Raw genomic sequence first — 25,688 nt, 5'->3', positions numbered from 1 at the left:
GACGTTTTGATGTCAAAAGTGTGCCATTCTTCTTAAGGGGATAGAAAATTATTTTGCTCTTTTCATATATGATCTAGTTTACTCTTGGCACAGAACAAGGCAACATCAAGGGAGCAATGGCTGTTCTGATGACAATACAAGATGACACAAGGCAAGCCTTTGTCTGCACTAGCCTGCTAGGTTCTATGAATGATAAATGGTTACTCTGGATTTTAAGAGCTGTAAAAATCAACAGCACAAAGGGCCTTTAAGGCACAGACAGTGAATAAATGTTTAAAGAGAATGTGAGAGTAAAGAAGAAAATAAACAATAGTAAGAGAGAACGAGAGGTGGGAATACAGAATGGTTTCACACAGCATGGCCTCAGATATTTAAGCAAAATAAATTCTTCAGCGACAGCACACCAATAGTCACTGGGGTATTTGTTGTTAAATATACATTAAAAACATTTTACACTTTCATTCTCTGTTTGAGTATGAGTTTAGCCTGGAGGCAAGACTTTAAATTTCAGCCTCAACAATATTATTTTTATATGGCACAGTGGTTTGAACTCCTGTATTTCAACTGGATGTAAGTAAAAGGGTAAAAAGCTATTTTTAAAAAGTAATAAAATTGCTTTAAAAAAAAATACTGTGGAATGTTAAAGCAATTATCTCCATTTGTTCTTTATTTTATGAGGGGCCGTACAAGCCATAATTCATTCTGGCACTCTCACACACTTACATTTTCCTTTCACATACATATATTTCTACTCTCACACACTTACATTTTCCTTTCACATACATATATTTCTACTCTCACACACTTACATTTTCCTTTCACATACATATATTTCTACTCTCACACACTTACATTTTCCTTTCACATACATATATTTCTACCCTCACACACACCTATATTCTCCTTTCACATACATATATTTCTACTCTCACACACTTACATTTTCCTTTCACATACATATATTTCTACCCTCACACACACCTATATTCTCCTTTCACATACATATATTTCTACTCTCACACACTTACATTTTCCTTTCACATACATATATTTCTACTCTCACACACACCTATATTCTCCTTTCACATACATATATTTCTACTCTCACACACCTACATTTTCCTTTCGCATACATATATTTCTTCTCTCACACACACCTATATTCTCCTTTCACATACATATATTTCTACTCACACACACACACTTACATTTTCCTTTCACATACATATATTTCTACTCTCACACACTTACTCCTTTCACATACATATATATATATATAGAATGTATGTATGCCTGAAGAAAATATGTGTATGTAAGAGAAGAATGTATGTATGTGTGAGAGAGAGTATAGTGGAAACGGAAGGCGTTTAGTGGAAACGGAAGGCAGGTTAGGCGCGATCAGGATCACCGGGACAGTTAGCGATCAGCATGGCTGAGGTAGATGAGGCAGCCGCTGGAGCACTTCAGCAAGCTATTGGGGTTTTAAGAAATATTTTATCATCTCCTGAAACGGTTACATCTTTGGCCTCGTCCCTTGAGCGACCAAATACAGGCTCATCTGCACGTAGTACTACATACAGCACGGTGGAAAGTGAGATGAGGACACTTTTCAGGCCTGGCAGCTCAGTCGGTGCTTTGGCAGGTCAAGCTGCTAACGTTACTCAAGGCCAAACTGGAGGATTGCGGCAATCTATGCGATATCAGACTCAAAAACACTTCGGCAGCTGGAGCTCCCGGTCAAGGAAAAGGTAAGAACAACGTACATTTACAACTTAACAGTGCCGTTAAACGTAAGTTCATAGGCCAAAACTGTTTACCGTGTGCAACGTTACAGTACGCGATTACACGGCATGTAAGTTAACGTAAACAAACTACAAACTCGTAAAATGTACGTTACGTTTGCTAATCTTGCAACACACTTTGGCATAGCGGTCAATACTGTTTGATAATGTTCTCAAAACTATATCCGTAATAGAAATGATATATATATATATATATATATATATATATATGTATGTGTATGTATATATATATTGTTGTTCACTGTAGGACAACATTTTCCGCTTTCTAGTTCTGTGTTTTTTTGTTCCTCCATCAGCTTTAATCAGCAGTTATTTTAAAGGATGATTAGATGTACTCTGACCAGTTTTAGTGTAGTGTTAAAGGGCATTAATAATGAAATGAATGATCACCACCCACTTTATTAAAAGAGCTGTGATAGGAATATAAAAATACATATATCCTAAATGGTCATGTTTTATGGTTTGATTAACTTGATTCATGATTGCAATAATGGATAAATAAATACCAAATATAATATTGGCTTTGTTTTCTAGGGCCAAAACACAGTTCCACGATACATTCAACAAATATGTCATCCTTCTTCCAACGCCATCAAGCAGTGTTGTTGTCAAGCATCGCATAAAGCAACAGTTACATGAACAAGGACATATATTGAATGGATTTGAATTCCAGAAATCCTGGGACCATAGGACTGTCACTGAACAAATAAGGGATGCCTTTGGAGAAAAGCTCTCTGCTAATGTGAGGTAACAACATGTACTTTATTATATTGTGACACTGGGATAATTATTCTATCATAAATTATTTAAAGGTTATGTCATTTCCATTGGTGAAAGTTGAATTAAATTTTAACCACTGTTTTACAGCATAGAGTTTCTGATGGCATGTGGCCACAAATTGATTACACCCAAACTGCGTGCTGGACAGGAGCTGGATGCGAGTCTCATACATATAGTATATAAATCAAAAGCCCTGTACATTAGACCATCAAAGCCAATTTTGGTAGGTTACATCACATTTGAATTGACCTGCAGAGCATTGTAATAACAATAACCTTTAATTGGTGCATAATCATGCATGCAGATTAAATTTTTTACTTATCTCTGAGCTGTTATATCGTTTCTTGTTATTATTTAATTTCTGCTTTGTAGCTATGAACATTTTGAGGAACTATGTAATTTTTTTTACTCAAATAGACTAGAGCAGTGTTACAATGCCTGTTAATTAAAATAAAGGAAATTGAACTAACTGAGATCTTAGAATAGAAGAGGACAGCAAAAGTAATTGTTAAAAATATAATCAGAAATCCTAGTGGTTCCAGATACTGTTCAGATTACTGTTGAAATTTAGCATACTGTATCTGAAAAAGTTTTTTTGATGTATTTCCAAGGATGATATTACAGGCTATTGCAGTGAAGAAAGCAACTGTGAGGAAAACAGTGGTTCAGCGAGGCAGCGGCGCTCCTCATCTTTAACACAAAATAGACACTCTGACAGTTTCACCAGTCTAATGGCCTCTGGCTCCCCACCGAACTGTACTCTTGAAGTTCAACCTTTTGCCTCATCACATGTGTCTGGTGCATTATTCTCTCAAACTCCTGCCTTGACCAATCAAAGAAGTAACTCACCCAACCACAGCAGCAATTCGACAAGCTATTTGTCTAGTCAACTGCCAGTGTGCTCACTGGAAATCTGCCCTTCCACCAGTCAGCCTATTACCTCATCATTTAGAGGAACTATTTCAGTTAATCCGCCTCTGGTGGATCTTACTGGCCAAAGTTTCTCAAGCTCACCCAACCAGAGCAGCAGTTTCGCATTAGCCTCTACCTATGATAGCTACCTTTCAGTAATGTCTGCACTCTCTGACATGTCTTCTGATGATGAGGAGTTAAACCAGGCCATACTAGCAAGCCTGCAGAGTGAAAGGTTAGTCAAAATGCAGTTGTTTTACAGTAGCCAATATCAAAGATACAGTTTTGATGTCATTGCTTATTTATATATTTTTCTGATTGTTTGATTAGTTTACAGGTCTGTATTGAATGTAGTGAAGGGGTCCCTTACCTGCTCATTTATATGCATATGATGTGCATATTGCCCATTAATATCAACAGATGTTGTGCAGATTGTTCAAAATTGTCAATGAGCTTGAACAAAACATAATACCACTCTCTTAAAAGTAGCAAGCATTGTAACTTATATTATTCTCATTTGTTTTAGACAGGCCACAGGATGTCCAGTGCCAGCGAAAGATATTTTGCAAGATCTTGCAAAAAAAATCAACCATCAGAAGAAATGCAAGTTTAATATTAACCGATACACAGTCCTGGATGGAGCCATCAGAGGTTTTAAACGAGGAACATACGATCCATGTCACACTATTTCTGTCAGGTTTTCTGATGATATGGGCATACCTGAGGAGGCTGTGGACTTAGGTGGACCGAGAAGAGAATTTCTAAGACTTCTAATAGAGGCTTTGCTGCAATCTTCAATGTTTGAGGGAGACGAAGATAAAATGAACTTGGCCCTTGACAGTACTGGTAATGCATTGATTATTTATTACATAAAACAATTACTATATTTTATATGATGGTACTGGTATATGTAAAATCTTTGTATGCATGCACAGTCACATATATATATCATTTCATTTTCACTAGCCATGAGAGAGGACAGGTACTTCATTGCAGGAAGAGCTATAGCAGTAAGCCTTGTACACGGCGGTCCTCCGCCAGGCTTTCTGTCCCCAACTCTGTTCTCTTCCCTTGTTGATGGCCCAGAATTGGCTAAGCCAGGTTTAGAAGATATTGCAGATAAAGACCTGCATGAAAAAATTAAAAGGGTAATATTTTTTTCTTAGTTTTACAACATGTCATGGTTTATGTGTCTATTTCTACACTAGATATTTAATTAGGGCACTTTAAACTGTTGTTGTTTATTACATCTATTGGTAGATCACTGAGAGTAAATCATTTGAAGAGCTGCTAGCATCAACTGAGCCACTTGAGGAGTATTTGGCCACTGCTGGCTGCCTGAAGCCGCTGCGGAGGATGGAAGACAAGAATCAGCTTGTAGATGACATCCTGATGTTCCAAGTGATACACAGAGTGCGTGGTCCTTTTGAGAGGTATCCTCAGTTTTTTGATTCTACAATAAGGATCTGAAATCCATGCAAACTGTGTTCAAGGTTTTCTATGGACCATTTCTGTTGAAGTATTTAATGTCCTATACTATGCACACGAATTAGCAAAGTGTCCATGGGTGTCACTAGAAAATATGAATTTGACATGCATACTTTACTGTTGTAACTAACCTGAAGTACAGTAGATAGCATAGTTTAATAGGGTTATAGGTTATTATAGGGTTATGGGGTTTATAGTTATAATTCATATATGCCACATGAAGACATAAAAGAAACACACAATTTTTTTTGTTGAAACTGAAGTAACCAATCAAAACACTTTTACTGAATCAACTTTAACTGATTTTTACTAAGATTTCGGGATGGACTGAAAACACTTGGTGTGCTGGACAAAATACAAGCTCACCCAGAGAGTTTTCGCCCCCTTCTATGCTGGTCTCCTACAACCCTCACAGCTGATCTGGTTGATAACCTCTTTACCATTCGCCTATCTCCAGTTGGCAGCAATAGAAGGCATACTGAAGAAGTTGTTGTTCCTTTCTGGAGAGACTACCTTACAGATGCAGAAGGTAAAAGTTTTAAGCATTTCATGCATACACTGAAATATCTTCTCACTTGAAATTGATAGTGCACTGCATCTTGTCATTTGTAAATCAGTTAAAGGCCCCCTGTGATGAAAATCAATCATAAATGTTGTTTATGTCTGTCTGATGTTTTTAATTTGCTTTAAGACAAACCATGTGCAAATTTAGTATTCTATCTTTAAAACTGCAGTGATTTAAAGACAGTTTTAATACACGGTTTGAGATTGTGATGCCATTGTACAGTCGTGGCCAAAAGTTTTGAGAATTACATAAATATTGGAAATTGGAAAAGTTACTGCTTAAGTTTTTATAATAGCAATTTGCATATACTCCAGAATGTTATGAAGAGTGATCAAATGAATTGCATAGTCCTTCTTTGCCATGAAAATGAACTTAATCCCAAAAAAACCTTTCCACTGCATTTCATTGCTGTCATTAAAGGACCTGCTGAGATCATTTCAGTAATCGTCTTGTTAACTCAGGTGAGAATGTTGACGAGCACAAGGCTGGAGATCATTATGTCAGGCTGATTGGGTTAGAATGGCAGACTTGACATGTTACAAGGAGGGTGATGCTTGAAATCATTGTTCTTCCATTGTTAACCATGGTGACCTGCAAAGAAACGCGTGCAGCCATCATTGCATTGCATAAAAATGGCTTCACAGGCAAGGATATTGTAGCTACTAAGATTGCACCTAAATCATCAATTTATAGGATCATCAAGAACTTCAAGGAAAGAGGTTCAATTCTTGTAAAGAAGGCTTCAGGGCATCCAAGAGGATTCTCCTAAAGAGGATTCAGCTGCGGGATCGGAGGGCCACCAGTGCAGAGCTTGCTCAGGAATGGCAGCAGGCAGGTGTGAGCGTATCTGCACGCACAGTGAGGCCAAGACTTTTGGAAGATGGTCTGGTGTCAAGAAGGGCAGCAAAGAAGCCACTTCTCTCCAAAAAAAACATCAGGGACAGATTAATATTCTGCAGAAAAGTATAGTGAATGGACTGTTGAGGACTGGGGCAAAGTCATATTCTCCGATGAAGCCCCTTTCCGATTGTTTGGGGCATCTGGAAAAAGGCTTGTCCGGAGAAGAGAAGGTGAGCGCTACCATCAGTCCTGTGTCATGCCAACAGTAAAGCATCCTGACACCATTCATGTGTGGGGTTGCTTCTCATCCAAGGGAGTGGGCTCACTCACAATTCTGCCCAAAAACACAGCCATGAATAAAGAATGGTACCAAAACACCTTCCAACAGCAACTTCTTCCAACAATCCAACAACAGTTTGGTGAAAAACAATGCCTTTTCCAGCACGATGGAGCACCGTGCCATAAGGCAAAAGTGATAACTAAGTGGCTCGGGGACCAGAATGTTGAAATTTTGGGTCCATGGCCTAGAAACTCCCCAGATCTTAATCCCATTGAGAACTTGGGGTCAATCTTCAAGAGGCGGGTGGATAAACAAAAACCCACTAATTCTGACAAACTCCAAGAAGTGATTATGAAAGAATGGGTTGCTATCAGTCAGGATTTGGCCCAGAAGTTGATTGAGAGCATGCCCAGTCGAATTGCAGAGGTCCTGAAAAAGAAGGGCCAACACTGCAAATACTGACTCTTTGCATAAATGTCATGTAATTGTCGATAAAAGCCTTTGAAACGTATGAAGTACTTGTAATTATTTTTCAGTACATCACAGAAACAACTGAAACAAAGATCTAAAAGCCGTTTAGCAGCAAACGTTTTGAAAACTAATATTTATGTAATTCTCAAAACTTTGGCCACAACTGTACAGCGTTGACCTAAGTTGACCGAGTGGATCTCTGAACTGTAATGAGCAAATGCAGGCTGGGCTAATTTTAATATTTAATGATCTGCGTATATTAAAGGGTTAGTTCACTGAAAAATGAAAATTATGTCATTAATGACTCACCCTCATGTCGTTCCAAACCCGTAAGACCTCCGTTCATCTTCGAAACACAGTTTAAGATATTTTAGATTTAGTCCGAGAGCTTTCTGTCCCTCCATTGAAAATGTATGTACGATATACTGTCCATGACCAGAAAGGTAATAAAAACATCATCAAAGTAGTCCATGTGACATCAAAGGGTCAGTTAGAATTTGTTGAAGCATCGAAAATACATTTTGGTCCAAAAATAACAAAAATCACAACTTTATTCAGCATTGTCTTCTCTTCCGGGTCTGTTGTGAGTGCGACTGCTGTGACAATTGACGTACGATGCTGCTGATGTTATCTTTGTTATTGGGCGCACCAGAAAACATTTCAGCAGCGTCGTACGTCAACAGTGCCACTGCAGGGTCGGGAACGCGCTCACAACAGACCCGAAAGAGAAGACAATGCTGAATAAAGTCGTCATTTTTGGACCAAAATGTATTTTTGATGCTTCAACAAATTCTAACGGACCCTCTGATGTCACATGGATTACTTTGCTGATGTTTTTATTACCTTTCTGGACATGGACCGCATACCGTACATACATTTTCAATGGAGGGACAGAAAGCTCTCGGACTAAATCTAAAATATCTTAAAATGTGTTCCGAAGATGAACGGAGGTCTTACGGGTTTGGAACAACATGAGGGTGAGTCATTAATGACAGAATTTTCATTTTTCGGTGAACTAACCCTTTAAATAGAGCAAAGGTGAGTTTCAAGGGATAAAATTGACTACATGCAAGGGACTAAGATTACTGATGCAAGTAGATCAAGAAGGAACACAGAAGCTGGAAACAATTCTTGCCTTTGCCACTGGAGCCAATACTGTTCCACCAATTGGCTTCTTTCCACAACCTTCAGTTGAATTTCTTCACCGAGAGCATGATGCAGAAAGCACCTCTAAACTGCCTATTGCAAACACCTGCATCAATTGTTTAAAATTACCACTGCACACCACCTACAGAGACTTTCAGGAAAACATGGACTTTGCATTGGGAAATACCCATGGTTTTGGCATAAAATAATTAAAGGGTTAGTTCACCCAAAAATGAAAATTCTGTCATTAATGACTCACCCTCATGTTGTTCCAAACCCGTAAGACCTCCGTTCATCTTCGGAACACAGTTTAAGATATTTTAGATTTAGTCCGAGAGCTTTCGGACCGTCCATTGAAAATGTATGTACGGTATACTGTCCATGTCCAGAAAGGTAATAAAAACATCATCAAAGTACCTTTCTGGACATGGACAGTATACCGTACATACATTTTCAATGGAGGGACAGAAAGCTCTCGGACTAAATCTAAAATATCTTAAAGTGTGTTCTGAAGATGAATGAAGGTCTTACAGGTTTGGAATGACATGAGGGCGAGTCATTAATGACAGAATTTTCATTTTTGGGTGAACTAACCCTTTAATGGACAGACCTCCGTCTCAGTATTATGTTTAAAGATCAAGTTCATACAGATAAATGTCAGCATTTTAAATGATTTCAAAACAGTTCTTGACTCATGTTTCGAGGGTGAATATTGCACTTCGTTGAAAAATATATTTTTTCGAAAAATGAAAAGTTAAAGTTTAATGTTGCCAGTAATTTTGACAACTAACAATTTACAGGAGCATATTTTCAATAAGTTCACAGATGACATTGTTTCACTGTTGTTCACCATGTCTCTTGATCAACTTTTGATGTTTTACTTTTCTACCATTTTGCTTTGCATTTCAGTAATTTTGTTTTGGAGCTTGATATTTTTGACTGCATACATGTGACCATTTTGCATGGATAATTCATGCACCAACGAACACAGGTTTTATTGTTGCTATGAAAGTCTGGCTACCTTTTACTGTGCAATTATGCTAAATTGACTCACAAAAAAACTAATCTCATTAACTATTGGTAAGATGCACTGGGCATTGTTTTCTATAAACAATCTGCACACTGGCATTATTTTGTTGACAGTAATGCAGCATTTTACTTTTTTTCTTTTTTTTTTATATATGTGCAATGCATGTCTCCTGCAGATTATACTGTTGTAATATGAATGTTGATGTTGTTAGTTATCCTGTTTAACAAAGGACATCAAATGAATTTGCTCCACAGCCAAACACGTTAATAAAATGGTTTAACAGTTTCATTACTTTTTATCAGTTTTTTTTTTTTTAGAACTTATACAGACACATGGATGTAAAATGTTAACATAGAGCTTTAAGCTCACAGAATCACATTGATAAAGGTCTCATCCCATATAGAAAAAAACAAACTATAAACCTAAAGCTATTACAATAAGTGTTTTAAACTTAAACTTTTAAACATCACAGAGCATGGCAATGTTAGTTTTTCTGTGCATTACACAACTACGGCAAGTAAATATTCTTTTGTTTAATGTGCTCAGTCTATTTATCAAATCAAAAATATCTGTAGAGAGGGGTTTTTGGTTCCCTTTTTTGTAAATTATTTTAGGAATGCCTTACTTCTAGAAATTGCACAAGGTTGCAAAACAAATCTATACCATGATTTCCATCATCTACAAATGGATCAAATGTCTGCTGAAGTGTATGAATTGTTGTGTCACTGAGGATAATGTTAATTGATGGAACAACAACGTTATTATTTGTCTGTAAGTCTGAGAGTGATGTGTTGTCATCATTACCAAAACCACTGCCTGTGTCATAAATACCATTCATACCTGGGTTATGAATTCCTGCATTGCTGACTATGCCCCTTTGCCACAGCTGAAGACTTCAAATTTGGAAGGTAGCACAGTTCTAATCAAGTGGTTTTATCTCCCATTTTGAGAACAACTAATTTAAAAGCACAGTATGTGATTTCTTTGATATGATGTTGAGATTTCAAATCACCTAAGCAAACACTCCCCAACCCGAAAGGATCACACCCATATCTTCATAGCTCCACCCCCAAATTCACAAACACACTTTGCAACACATGCACCTCCCACATAAAGAGTGTATATTTCCCCTACTGCTGACTGGCTACAAGTGTGTTTTGGTGTTTGGTTCGATCCACTTTTAACAGCGTTTTTCAGAAATTGTGTACTGCACCTTTAAGTATGCTAATTCTTCCATCATGTCCAAGTAGATTGTTAGAAACTGACTCTGTGCTACTTCATTTACACTAAAGATAATATTTAAGGAATTTACTCACCATAATTGATTTGGAGTTGCAACATTGTAAATTCTTCGACGAATTGTACGCCGCCTTCTGAATGACCGTCCAATAGGATCAATTTCTTGTAGACTCTGTCTGACACGCTGCCTTTGAATGCATAACCCACGTGACCTCAAGCTCCCATGCACATATCGTTCACCTGCGTTTGCTGTAGACTGAAGAATTTCACCAACAACTCTGTTCAGGTTGTCATTTGATAGTGTTGCATACATCAGTGGCTGAACACCCAGCTGCTGTCTGTGCCTGTACAGAGTCCGAGAGCTTACACCTAAGCACATTGCAATGCTTTGCCAATTCATTCCCAGGGATACTAAGTGAGATATTTGCTCTCCTGAAATGCTGTATCGAGGTCTGCCTTGATGGCCAGTAATGACAGGTGGAGGAAACAGGACACAATTGTTCTCAGACACGACTCTTTGTCTGGATTCATAAGCAGTCCGCACTAAATTAAGACATCCATATAAGGACTCCAATGTTGTTACTGCTGCTCTATTTCTTGAATCCTCAACAAATATTGAGACTGACAGAAATCCACATAGGGTTTGAATGTGATCACACAGTTCTCTATGCATCCTATCATTCACAAAAGAATCGCCTTCTCTTTGCATTTGTTCAATACATTCCAGCACATTATTAAAAAATTGTCTGATTTTATGTTCATTGCTACTTACTCCCAAAAGTAAAAACTGTACTTGAAATGAAAACATGAAGACTTTGAATAGCAACATTGTGAAATTCCGAGGAAGAGCTGAGCATGTCTTGCACATGTATTTCCTGGTTTGAGAGTGACTTCCTGCTTAAACAGGAAGGAATGGATACCAAAAAAGGTAGAAATGCATGTATGCGAATGGAGAATGTGTGGGTGTGAAAGCAAAAATGTATGTATGTATGTATGTGACAGGAGAATGTATGTGTGTGAAAGGAGAACTGTATGCATGAGTAAGGAGAATGTAAGTGTGTGTGTGTGTGAGAGAGAGAGAGAGAGAGAGAGAGGAGAAATGTATGTATGTATGTATGTATGTATGTATGTATGTATGTATGTGACAGGAGAATGTAAGTGTGTGAGGTTAGAAATATATGTATGCATGTGAAAGGAGAATGTAAGTGAGTGCGAGAGACGAGAAATGTATGTGTGTGGAAGGAGAATGTAAGTGTGTGAGAGTAGAAATGTAAGCGTGTGTGAGAGTAGAAATGTATGTGTGCGAAAAGAGAATGTAAGTGTGTGAGGGTAGAAATATATGTATGTGAAAGGAGAATATAGGTGTGTGTGAGGATAGAAATATATGTATGTGAAAGGAAAATGTAAATGTGTGAGGGTAGAAATATATGTATGTGAAAGGAGAATATAGGTGTGTGTGAGGGTAGAAATATATGTATGTGAAAGGAGAATGTATGTGTGTGAGAGTAGAAATATATGTATGTGAAAGGAGAATGTATGTGTGTGAGAGTAGAAATATATGTATGTGAAAGGAGAATGTATGTGTGTGAGAGTAGAAATATATGTATGTGAAAGGAGAATGTATGTGTGTGAGAGTAGAAATATATGTATGTGAAAGGAGAATGTATGTGTGTGAGAGTAGAAATATATGTATGTGAAAGGAGAATGTATGTGTGTGAGAGTGCCAGAATGAATTATGGCTTGTACGGCCCCTCATATTATTTATATATATATATACAGTACAGACCAAAAGTTTGGACACACCTTCTAATTCAAAGAGTTTTCTTTATTTTTTTTATGACTATGAAAATTGTAGTGTCACACTGAAGGCATCAAAACTATGAATTAACAAATGTGGAATTATATACATAACAAAAAAGTGTGAAACAACTGAAAATATGTCATATTGTAGGCTCTTCAAAGTAGCCACCTTTTGCTTTGATTACTGCTTTGCACACTCTTGGCATTCTCTTGATGAGCTGAGGTGTGCCCTGTCAGGTTTAATAAGTGTGATTTCTTGCCTTATAAATGGGGTTGGGACCATCAGTTGTGTTGTGCAGAAGTCAGGTGGATACACAGCTGATAGTCCTACTGAATAGACTGTTAGAATTTGTATTATGGCAAGAAAAAAGCACCTAAGTACAGGAAAACGAGTGGCCATCATTACTTTAAGAAATGAAGGTCAGTCAGTCCGAAAAATTGGGAAAACTTTGAAAGTGTCCCCAAGTGCAGTCACAAAAACCATCAAGTGCTACAAAGAAACTGGCTCACATGCGGACCGCCCCAGGAAAGGAAGACCAAGAGTCACCTCTGCTGCGGAGGATAAATTCATCCGGGTCACCAGCCTCAGAAATCGCAGGTTAACAGCAGCTCAGATTAGAGACCAGGTCAATGGCACACGGAGTTCTAGCAGCAGACACATCTCTAGAACAACTGTTAAGAGGAGACTGTGTGAATCAGGCCTTCATGGTAGAATATCTACTAGGAAACCACTGCTAAAGAAAGGCAACAAGCAGAAGAGACTTGTTTGGGCTAAAGAACACAAGGATTGGATATTAGACCAGTGGAAATCTGTGCTTTGGTCTGATGAGTACAAATTTGAGATCTTTGGTTCCAACCACCGCATCTTTGTGCTACGCAGAAAAGGTGAACGGATTGACTCTACAGCCTGGTTCCCACCGTGAAGCATGGAGGAGGAGGTGTGATGGTGTGGGGGTGCTTTGCTGGTGACACTGTTGGGGATTTATTCAAAATTGAAGGCATACTGAACCAGCATGGCTACCACAGCATCTTGCAGCGGCATGCTATTCCATCCGGTTTGCGTTTAGTTGGACCATCATTTATTTTTCAAAAGGACAATGACCCCAAACACACCTCCAGGCTGTGTAAGGGCTATTTGACCAAGAAGGAGAGTGATGGGGTGCTGCGCCAGATGACCTGGCCTCCACAGTCACCGGACCTGAACCCAATCGAGATGGTTTGGGGTGAGCTGGACCGCAGAGTGAAGGCAAAAGGGCCAACAAGTGCTAAGCATCTCTGGGAACTCCTTCAAGACTGTTGGAAGACCATTTCAGGTGACTACCTCTTGAAGCTCATCAAGAGAATGCCAAGAGTGTGCAAAGCAGTAATCAAAGCAAAAGGTGGCTACTTTGAAGAACCTAGAATATGACATATTTTCAGTTGTTTCACACTTTTTTGTTATGTATATAATTCCACATGTGGTAATTCATAGTTTTGATGCCTTCAGTGTGAATCTACAATTTTCATAGTCATGAAAATAAAGAAAACTCTTTGAATGAGAAGGTGTGTCCAAACTTTTGGTCTGTACTATATATATATATATATATATATATATATATATATATATATATATATATATAGTACAGACCAAAAGTTTGGAAACAAGTTTTTGAAAGAAGTTTCTTCTGCTCATCAAGCCTGCATTTATTAGATCAAAAATACATAAAAAAAAATGTAATATTGTGATATATTATTACAATTTAAAATAATTGTTTTTAAATTTATTATACTTTAAATTATCATTTATTTCTGTGATGCAAAGCTGAATTTTTTGGATCATTATCACATGATCCTTTAGAAATCATTCTAATATGATGATTCATTATGTACACTACTGGTCAGTAATTTGGGGTCAGTATTTTTTTCTTCTTTCTTTTTTAAAATAAAATCAATACTTTTATTCAGCAAGGATGTGTTAAATTGATAAAAAGTGATAGTAAAGAAAATATATTATTAGAATATACATTATTAGAATTTTTTTTTTATTTTGAATAAATGCAGTTCTTTTTAACCTTTTATGAAGTGAAGTGACATTCAGCCAAGTATGGTGACCCATACTCAGAATTTGTGCTCTGCATTTAACCCATCCGAAAATGCACACACACACTGTGAACACACACCCGGAGCAGTGGGCAGCCATTTATGCTGCGGCGCCCGGGGAGCAGTTGGGGGTTCGATGCCTTGCTCAAGGGCACCTAAGTCGTGGTATTGAAGGTGGAGAGAGGACTGTACATGCACTCCCCCCACCCACAAATCCTGCCGGCCCGAGACTCGAACTCACAACCTTTTGATTGGGAGTCCGACTCTCTAACCATTAGGCCACGAATTCCCACATAATTTATTATTCATCAAATATATTAGACAGCAGAACTGTTTCCAACAGTCATAATAAATCAGAATATTAGAATGATTTCTAAATGATCATGTGATAGACTGGATGTTACATGTGACACTGAAGGCTGGAGTAATGATGCTGAAAATTCAGCTTTGCATCACAGGAATAAATTATTATTTTTTAAAAAGTATATTCAAATAGAAAACTATTATTTTAAGTTGTAATAATATTTCACAATAATACAGTTTTTTTTCTGTATTTTTGATCAAATAAATGCAGGCTTGATGAGCAGAAGAAACTTCTTTCAAAAACATTAAAAATAGTAATGTATGTGTGCTATATCTCTATTAATATTTGAATCAAGTATGAAATATTTCCCATGAGCAGGAATGTACCATCTTTGTAAATACATAGATTATGACATTCAAACTGTTGAAATTTCTGCATTCAATATCCCACATCATATGGTGAGTTATTGCCCTGCATCACTTGATGTAATTGTTTAGACTTTAGATATGCAGTTTGTTAATAAAGATAATGCCTATTTTAAAATTTATTTTGACGTTTTCAGAGATGTAATCTCCAGTGCCATTCAGTAGTCACGAGCACGCTGTGAACAACCTTAACTCATTCAGATCTTCTAAAATTTGCTCCTGGCTTAGGTGTCTCTATAGTGGTTAAACATGAGCTATAATTTGTTTTTGGTAAATCTAATGGTCACGTTTTGGTTTCATTTATCTTTTATTTGTTCCAAAACCAACTTTATTGTAACTTTATATTTTTATATAACTTTAATGCTGTATCAGAGTGCTGCCTTAGCGGCTTTCATTATGTGTGTTGTTGTTTATTAACAATTATTATTCAATGAATAATATTTTATTTAAATAATAGTAGTATTTAATAATAGCATTTTGTATTGAGATGCAGTCTGTGTTTAGATGCATTGTTATACCATTAGATGGCAACAAGAGACTGTTTTGATGAGTGAATCAGCAGTAAAGACTCTTATATTGAAAGAGACAGATACAGGGTTATAAACAAGGAAGTTATTTTCCCTTTCAACAACCAGTGCTGGCCCGTCCAACAGGCGGTACAGGTGGTCACCTAGGGCCCCGCCTTAAGGGAAGGTTGTCAACTGAATTTCCAATGGCGTGACATCAAAGTATGACAAGAGGTATAGAGAGCAGGGAGCTCTGCATGCTTACAAATTGCTTTTGCAATACTTTGATGTCACACACTGTTTGGTCTATGCAGCTCCACTTTAAACCGAATACACCTTTGTATATACAGATGATGCATTAAGGCTGTACACTGCGGTATGTCAAACTAAATCCAGAAGAGCTGTAGCAACGTCTCCAAGATGCTTCAAGAAACCTTCCTGCAAAGCTACAGTACTGTAAAAATTTTTAGGCACTTTTGTAAAAATGCTGTAAAATGAGGATGTTGTCAAAAATTATGTTATAAATAGATTTTCTTTATGATTTAACTTATATCAACTAAATTAAATCAACATTTGGTGTGCCCATCCTTTGTGTTTAAAGCAGCTTTTGCCCTAGGCGCACTTGCACATGTTTATTTATTTATTTATTTATTTTTTATTATTACAATTAATGGCAAAATTAATCTAATAAAATGTAATCTAATAGTTCCTACTGACACACTACAGTAAAATAACTGATTCAAAACCATTTTAGCTGGTGAAATTACTAGTGTTTTAATTATTTTGGCCATCACTGTACATAATATTTATTCTTGCAGTATTACATTTACATTTACATTTAGTCATTTAGAGGACATGAGGACAATGAAAGCAATCAAAATCAACAAAAGAGCATTGATACAATTGATACAAGTGCTATAACAAGTCTCAGTTAGCTTAACGCAGTACACGTAGCAAGGGCTAATACTAATACTTAATTGTATTAGAGTATTAGTATTATACAGTATTAGTACTTGTTTTAATAATTGCAATGATGCCCATGATCACAGACAGATATGTCATATAAGGGAAAATTGACACCATGTCTACACCGGACGAGACAGTTGTTAAACAGCGCTGGCCCAGGCACAGTCTTCACTGGACTAAACAAAGCAACCATTAAAAATCATTTGAATTTTGTGTCAGTACATCATAAATGGAACGTGGTATTAGTTTACTGTTGGGGATTTGTCATGTTGCATCCAGCGTAGACAGCATCGCTGATTATAATTGATACTATTGTATCTTGTCGTGCTGTGAGAGTAGACAGTGTGAGTCACATTACAGACCTGAATCAATGTCTAATGGAATAAGTTTTTTTGTTTATTTGTTTGTTTGACCATCAATCAAGACTTATTTTTGCATATTTGTTTGTTTACTTGGTTTGATTTATTTAGATTTTATGTATAATTCTGTTATTATGTTTTATTATTTACTTACTATTTACACTTACCGTATTTTCCGGACTATAAGTCGCACCTGAGTATAAGTCGCATCAGTCCAAAAATGTCATGATGAGGAAAAAAACATATATAAGTCACACTGGACTATAAGTCGCATTTATTTAGAACCAAGAGAAAACATTACCGTCTACAGTCACGAGAGGGCGCTCTGTGTCTTCAGTGTAGAATACAGGAGCACTGGGCAGCATAGAGGTAACCCTTTCACTGGTGAGTTTAAAATATTCTAGCTGTCCCCCCACAGTGACTTTTTTTTAAAGGCTTGTCACATGACACACCGCAGCCACGAAACACTGTATGACAGATGTATCACTTTCATTTTTTTTCAGAAACTTGATTACCATGTCATAAACTATCTGATATTCAGATTTACAAATAAGTCATTTTTTGCATAAAAACTTTTATGATCTTGATCATTATCTATTACGTGAGATGGCCCCTGCCATGTTTGTTCACACTGCAGTTCAGAGATTCCGTTCAGTTGGATTTACAGCATGTGAATTAAATAATTCCTCCCAAAATACATGTAAGTAAGTGGTCGGTGAACTGGGAGAAGAATAAAGTGAACTTTATAGTTACTTACACTATGTTTAACTAATATGAATAACATCACCACATTATATTTGAATGGATTATTACTGCTGCTTTACTAACTGACTTGTGTTACGACCCTGTGCTTCCTTTTCTTGCCTGCTGGTGGTGGGATGACTTGGGAGTGTGTGGAGGATTGCACACCCCTGTTGAATAATCTCCTCTAATTGTGGAGCGGATAAAGTTGAGACTGATCCTCTCCATTTCACTTCCTCCAGGGGATCGGCAGTCCTCAGGAGAAGTCATCGGCTCGAACCTTAGTTTTGTTGTCCTCACCATTTGGATTGTTATTTAAACCCTAGACATTGTTGTAATATTTTGATATTGTATTATTTTGATACTTGAATAAAGTATATTGCAAGTCAATCGATCTGAACAAGTGCTCCTATTTTATGTTATGGTCGAGAACGAGCTGGTTGTGATACTTGTTATGTTATCTTACAATAAATTATCAGTGCAGCCCAAACCGTGCCATTTGCAAGTTCAGCAAGAATGACCTTTGACTGTTTCGACTACCACTATTCAGCACTGCAATTTTCAAACAAATGTGACATGGTGAAGTATCACTTTTGAGTTTATCATTATTATACTATTTTATTTTTTTATTTACATTTTTCAATCAGAGTATAAAGCAAGAGAAGACACTGGACTGTAATGTTTACCAAATGGAGTTGGTTAGAAACATGAAACAGGTCACAGACAGTAATTTTGGAGGGCAAGTGTAATAGGGACTATGCAAACACCCATCTAGTTCCAGAGACATTTGGACCCAAGAGAACGAATGCTAAAGCCACACTCAAACACAAAGAAAAACTCCATATTGTTTGATACGGGGGGTGTTGTCTAGATTTATGCTTGGAGACAAACATCATGTGCTTTTGGTTACATTTTAGAACTTTTCATTGCTGTGATAGCTCTTTCTCATACCTGTATCCTACTGAGTATTCAGTTTTTGATTTATATGGAAACTAAAACTAAAGGTGGTGAAGAGGAGGCAACATTTAGATTGACTGGCACGAAAAAAAAAATATTAGTATATCTGCCCACAAATCAGCCTCAGGTCTTTAGCCAACTCCCTTGCATTAGTTAGGCAACAAACTTGCCATTAACTCTTTACTTCCCTTAAGTCACAGGTCTCATCTATCCATGGGGCAGTCAGCAAATGCTGCAAATGTATCTACTGTGATTTGTGATGGCTTTATTTATCTCATTGTTGCTGATGTCACTTACTGCGACCCAATAATAATGCTGGAGGCTTGAGCTTTGTAAATGGCCTCTGAGGACAAGTAAAAAATGGACACATATTCACCATGCCAATGTTGTAATCATAAAAATGCAGTAAATTATGCAGTTATTATGTTAACATCCCCCAGTCTTGTGTTAAACGCTGAAGATTAAGCCAATAAATAAACAATCATCACTTATAATAGTTATGGGATCATTAAGCTCTAAGAAATATACTACAGTGGGTACAGAGTAAAACACGTAAATACACTGATCATGAACCATGCATGGCACAGTACCTTTTTTTTGTATTGTTTTTGTATTATTATTAATATACTTTGTTATATTTGCTTCTTTATTCTTCTTCTTCTTATGGTCAAAATATTGATCAAAATATTTCAGTATCACATTTATAACATTTGCTTCTTCCTACCTAATATGAAAGTAATAGGCCACGACATAATAACTCATGGGAATGTGATAATATGTCATGGCCATGAGATATTAATTTGTGGGAACGTCATATTATGTCGCGGCCACAAGATTATTTTGTCGAGGTGACGACATCATTATGTCATGGCCTTGAGATGCTATGTTAAGGGAATGATGTCCATTTCTCGTGGCCACAACTTCTTATGTTGAGGGAACGAGATTGTTTTTCTAGTGGCCATGAGTTTAATGCAGAAACAAACCTGTGTGACCATAGCAACCCGCGATTATCAGAGATGGATTCATTCATATTTTATTTTAAATTAAGAAAATGTTATATTATTTATTATAGAAAACATTTTATTATTAAATTATTATATTAACCATATGCCTTGGCTATTGGATTTTATTATGTGCCAGTGGTGGCGCTAGAGCGGTGCTTGACGGGGCTATAGCCCCATCAGAAACTTGCTTAGCCCTAGCACAAAACGTAGTTACATTTGTCAATGAAAACACAACAGGCTCATTTATGATTTATCTGACAATTATGCCAATAAAGTTTTGACGTCATGTGATGATAAATGAGCATGTTGTGTTTTCATTTACAAATTAAACTATGTGATTGATTAATTCCACAACGAAACACTATTGTGAAATGAAATATATGCAAAATTTAAAATGCATTCCAGCAAAAATTGCAGTCAGCATAATCAAAGCTTGATTTGCATGTCGAGAATTTACAGTAGGCCATCATTTACAAAAGTATTCTTTTGTAAAAAAAAAACTATATAAACGAATATAAAATATAACCAATAAAAATAGTCTAATAATAATAACAATTATAATATACAAATATTACGGGGAAAAGACAATCAGTTAATGGACAAAACTTTAGGGGTGGATACAATTTTTTTCTTATATTATGCACTTTATGTAAAATTTATTCATGATAAACTTCATTTGAATGCTGATTATCACATGTAATAAATTCCAATAGCCAAGGCATATGGTTAATATAATAATATAATAATTTAATAATTAAATATTTTCTATAATAAATGATACAATATTTTCTAAATTCAAAATAAAATATTAATGAACCCATCTCTGATAATTCCAGGTTGCTATGGTCATGCAGGTTTGTTTAAGCATTAAACTTGTGGCCACTAGAAAAACATAAGAAGTCGTGGCCACGACAGTCAGGGGTGGACTGGGACCAAAAAGTGGCCCTGGACTTTCTGGCCCACAGCACCCCACCACATCATAACGCATTTGCCCCTGTTTTGATCTCATTTATTAATTTAATACTTAGGTAAACAGTTTGGGGATTTTAATCAATAGGGCAACTGATCCTCCGTTGAAACAAAAAAAAAAAACCTGCGTGCAGCAGCTGTTCATTTAGCGACTCCTAGTGAGCGATACATGCTCATCATCATGACACAAACATTCTCCTAGGCTAGAACTCACACTTTGCATTCAGTTAACAGATCGCACTCGTTCAAAGCACGCACTGAGAGCAGCATTTGAGACAATGCGTGTACACAGAATTAATTAATATTTTGCATATCGTAACTTCTGAATGAACACATACACACAAAATTATGTAATACTATGTTTTCTGTCATTAAAAATATATATACACACCGTAATTCCTCAAATAAAAAAACGGTAGTCAAATAAACGCCAGGCCTCTTAAAGTGGCCGGGGGCGTGGTCAACACGGACAAATAAAGGCCGGGGGAAGATGTGCAACAGAGTCAGATAACAAACGTACATGCCCACTGCCGCAGCGTTTCTTGTTCTCGAGTCAAGAACCGGTTGCATCGGTTTTCGGATCACCAGTACTCTAAACTGATAAACGTTTCTGTCGGACGCGTCTGATACAAGAACCGGGGAGCTGATGATACTCCGCATGCATGATTCAGCGTGAAGCAGACTGACACAGAGCGCGTCTGAACTGAACTGATTCTTTTGGTGATTGATTCTGAACTGATTCTGTGCTAAAAAGTCCCGGTAATACAGATGGCCAGTCCGCCCCAGGATATCGTTCCCTCAACATGGCATCTCGAGGCCACGACATAATGATGTCGTTACCTCGACAAAATGATCTCGTGGCCACGATATAATATGACGTTCCCACAAATTAATATCTCATGGCCACGACATATTATCACGTTACCACGAGTTATTATGTCGTGGCCACGACAAAACTAAGTGAACCGACCATGTCCTCTCTCAGGCACCGTACTAATGAGTTTATCTAATTGTTTCACTTTTTCAGAGTATAAAGCAAGATAAGGTATTGACAAAATGCAAAATGTCCAATCTATATATATGTGTGTGTGTGTGTGTGTGTTTGGAATGTGAGCTTAAACCCTTGTGAGTTGAAATCATTATCAATACTCTTAGAAAGAGTACAAATTGTAAATTGTGTTTTTGTCATTGGGATCTGTGTTAAAATTTGAGTGATCATTATCTCTATTATGTCATTTTGATTTTAATACAAGTCAGTGCTGATGTGGGGAAACACTCAGGTGCAGAGGGACTGAGGGAAAATAATCGGTTCCAATTAATTGAAAAGGATTTCTGTGATCTCCCTCTGTGAGGGAATGGAATGGATTTGCTGATCTGGGAAGCAGATGTTAGGTGGACATGGTTCCTTAGGGGGAACAGTGGGAGTGCATGAGAAATGTTCTGTCTGAGGGTCTTTGGTGCAGCGGTGTCTTTTTTTTATATTCTTTTATATCATATCTTCTTACTTTCACTCCAGCAATTGCTTGATAATGCCTGAAAAGGTATAACATATGCTCACAATTTGCTTCTTGTATTGTATCAGTGTGATACTGGGATGTGTTTTACATTGCTGTTATCATTTAGGGTAACGCTTACACCTCATACTCTATTATAGAGCTGTTATTAAAAATTAGTCATAAAGCAACCTTCAAAAGATTAGTTCAGCTGGAAGGAGAACAGAAGAAAACATGAAGAGAAGATATGTATGTGTTGTTCTTTCTTCTTGCATAAGACAAAATCTATGCCTTTCTGGTTTCAAGTCAAACAAAACAAATGTATATCCCCTCTCTGATCCTAATTTGACTGTGGGGTAAGCCAAGTGTTTTACATTTGGTGGCTTAAGAATCTATAGCACTCTTTCTCTTTCAAACACACTCACAAACCATTAGAGAGGTTATATACAAACTGACACTGCCACAGCCCATGCAGGAGAAGAGAATAAGCTAATGGACTCTTTGCCTAATGTGATAAGAGCCATTATTGACACGCTGCCAGAAAAATGCAAGACCATTAGCTCAGAGGTGGCTTACCCATTCCCTTGTCTGCTTCAGCAGCATCTCTTGAGCTATTCCTGTCCACAGACCTCTCAAGATAGAGCTCACAGACCCAGAGCAAAGACAGTTATAGTGACTCTTACCAGCAGCATTATTTACTGCTGACATACACATTCAAATGCATTTGAGAATGAATGGAAATAATGTGGAAGGGGCTGGAGTTCAGCCAACCAGACCCATTAAAGGTGCAATTTGTAATATTTACAACGATCTATTTACAGAAATGCAATATAATATATATAACTATGTTTTCAGATGTGTATAAAGACCTTTCTAAATGAACCGTTTTGTTTTTATTACCTTAGATTGAGCTATTTCTACATACACCGCGGGTCCCCTTACATGGACGTCGCCACCATGTTTGTACAGTAGCCCTAAACGGACAAACTGCTCTACAGATTGCGTTTCATCACTTTGTTGTTATTTCAAATAAAACGGTTACACAATGATGAACAAGTACAGTAACATTCGCAATAACATTGATTTATTGAATAATTAAGTACATATAATTCCTTGATTTACCTTTGTAAAGAAATCTTATTGCTCTCTGCTGTCTTTACCGACGACATCTTTACCCGTGTCGGCCACTGTAACTTCTCTAAAGGGAGGGGTAAGTGGGGGACTGAGCCGTTGGTTGCAATTCACAACCTCACCGCTAGATGCCGCTAAAAATTACACAGTGCACCTTTAAACATGGATTTTGATGTCAGTAATTTAGCCAAGAAGATCCCTTGAAGGATGAATATTACCACCAGTGCTGTGTGGGTAGGGATCAAAAGAATAACAAGAAGTTGTATTAGGGTTTTGGGAAAACAAAGGTCTAGAAACAGCCCTATATCCTTTTACTTCCAGACATTATTATACTGTAATTAGTTTCTCTGGAAATAAACATAATTAACACCACATACAGTATTACTGCATCTATCTGTCTGTCTGTCTATAACTTGTGAGTGCCAGCACAGAAACACAGTTAGTTGTTCAACCTTATCCACTATGTGAACCACCAAACAAGAAAAAGACCAGACTTCTGGGGTTGTCATTGTTAATAGAAATTAATTAAATTAATTAAATTACTACTACTACTACTACTGATAATAATAATAATAATAATAATAATAATATCAAAGGTCCGGAACAACTGGTTATTACAAAACATGTATTTAATTAACATGCATAACAAATCAATACATTTTTATTTTTATTGATTTATTTTTTTGTTTATAAATTGCATTTTGGATTCAAAATACATTAATAATTAAAGCTGCATTCTGGGTTTAAAGGGCCCTCTCACTGGCCTTAGGAAAACAGAATGGTGAGGAATATGCATTTAAAGTGGTAAATATAGGAGGAATATGATGAAGTCATCTACACGTGCCAATCCTGCTGCCAGCTGGTGGCGCTAAGGTCAAGAGTATTGGCATTGTGGGATTACAAATTTATAAAATGTTAAATCTAGGTTCTAATGTAATAGCATATAAACTGAAAACATTTTGAGGTACATTTTGAGGTAAAAAATGATCAAAGCCCAAGTGTCTGAGATAATGACCTTTTGTCTTTGTGCTATTCCTTGCCATTTGGCTTTTTAAGCTCAAGGAACAGCTCTGCCTTTTGTCTCTATGATAATGTAAAGGTATGGGCGAAGGTATCAGGCACCTCTGCATTTGAATGACACTGTTATGCTGATGAGATCAAAGCTGGGAGTTTGCCAGTATCAGGCCGATCCCTGTATTCAGTTTGCATGCTTTGTCTAAATTGTTTCCACCTCTACTGTATGTATTTGTTCACGTCAGGACTCTTATCAAATGTGTGAAGGTTGGGGCAGATCGGATATTGCTTGCATGAGTTACAACAACATCCTTTTGCATGGTATTACTAGCATGCTTTAGCACTTAGTTAGTGTTGCTAGCATATTTGAGTATGTTTCGGGGATGTTTAGCAAGCAATGGCTTATTTTAGTGTGTTGCTTTTAGGCCATCACTGTGTCACTTCATGTTGCCTGTAGGTGTCACTATGACTATTAACAGGATATGGGCATATAGATGTCTTGAAGCCAGGAATTGTATCAAACATGTTAAGTTTAGGGCCGATTTGACATTGCTTGCCTGAGTTACAACAACTTCCTGTTTCACTGAATTAATAGCATGCATTAGCACTTAGCACTAAGTGTTGACAACATATTTTAACATGTTTCTTAGCAAGTTGCTAGCATATTTAACATTTTCTGACACTTTTCAGTATGTTGTTAGGAGTCCATAACAGTGTGAAACATGTCACTTCCTGTTGCTGGCAGTTGGCACTATGACTATAACTAAATATGGGAAAGTACATGTGTTTAGGACACAACATGTTTTGAGATTTTATGTGCATGTTTAGACCCTAAAAAATGTGATTCATTTTGAAGAAGAAGAATTAAAGCTGCAAGCAGCGTTGAAAGGGCCCTTGCACCCAGGCTTACTGACACTGGGTGGCTTTGGGAAAATGGTGAACGTTGGGCAGTATGCATTTAAAAACGTAAATAGAGGAGGAATATGTCAAAGTCATTTATATGTGCCGAGCCTCCTGCTGCCAGCTGGTGGCACTATGACTATAACTGAATAATGGCATGTAGATGTCTTCAGGTGAGGACTTTTATCAAACGTGAAGTTTGGTGCATATTGGACATTGTATGTCTTAGTGTAAAACATGACATTTCCTGTTACCAACAGGTGTTGCTAGAACTATAACTACATAATGTTATGTAGATGTCTTCAGGCCAGGACTCTGAACAAACATGTGAAGTTTGGGGCAGACTGGACTGAACACATCTAAGTTAGTGTAAAGCAGGACTTCCGGTTTTGCCATGTAGTGGAGAGACGCGTAGTGTAAGAGCTCCGACTTAAAATTCACAATTATTTTTCATAACACTATATTGGGGGCTGGTTTGTTTTCTTTA

General features: G+C 37.1%; 1 protein-coding gene across 1 annotated transcript; it reads left to right on the top strand.

The window, feature by feature from the left end:
- The first annotated feature begins 1,428 nt into the window (after positions 1 to 1,428).
- On the top strand, positions 1,429 to 8,493 carry LOC132143289 (G2/M phase-specific E3 ubiquitin-protein ligase-like). Its single transcript, XM_059553408.1, has 10 exons — positions 1,429 to 1,748; positions 2,337 to 2,549; positions 2,670 to 2,809; positions 3,069 to 3,077; positions 3,207 to 3,729; positions 4,021 to 4,340; positions 4,461 to 4,642; positions 4,755 to 4,927; positions 5,297 to 5,511; positions 8,237 to 8,493. The coding sequence occupies exons 1-10, from the start codon at positions 1,429 to 1,431 to the stop codon at positions 8,491 to 8,493; spliced, it is 2,352 nt and encodes a 783-aa protein (XP_059409391.1).
- Positions 8,494 to 25,688: the final 17,195 nt, after the last annotated feature.

Source organism: Carassius carassius, chromosome 7, assembly GCF_963082965.1.
Source record: "Carassius carassius chromosome 7, fCarCar2.1, whole genome shotgun sequence".
Taxonomy (NCBI): Eukaryota; Metazoa; Chordata; class Actinopteri; order Cypriniformes; family Cyprinidae; genus Carassius; species Carassius carassius.
The sequence above is the reverse complement of the archived record's forward strand: the minus strand, read 5'-3'. Positions and strand labels throughout refer to the sequence as shown.

Coding starts and splice junctions, on each gene's coding strand:
- LOC132143289 (XM_059553408.1), top strand. CDS start 1,429: ATGGCTGAGGTAGATGAGGCAGCCGCTGGAGCACTTCAGCAAGCTATT. Junction 2,550..2,669: donor AAGCTCTCTGCTAATGTGAG/GTAACAACATGT, acceptor ACTGTTTTACAG/CATAGAGTTTCTGATGGCAT. Junction 5,512..8,236: donor CTACCTTACAGATGCAGAAG/GTAAAAGTTTTA, acceptor TGATGCAAGTAG/ATCAAGAAGGAACACAGAAG.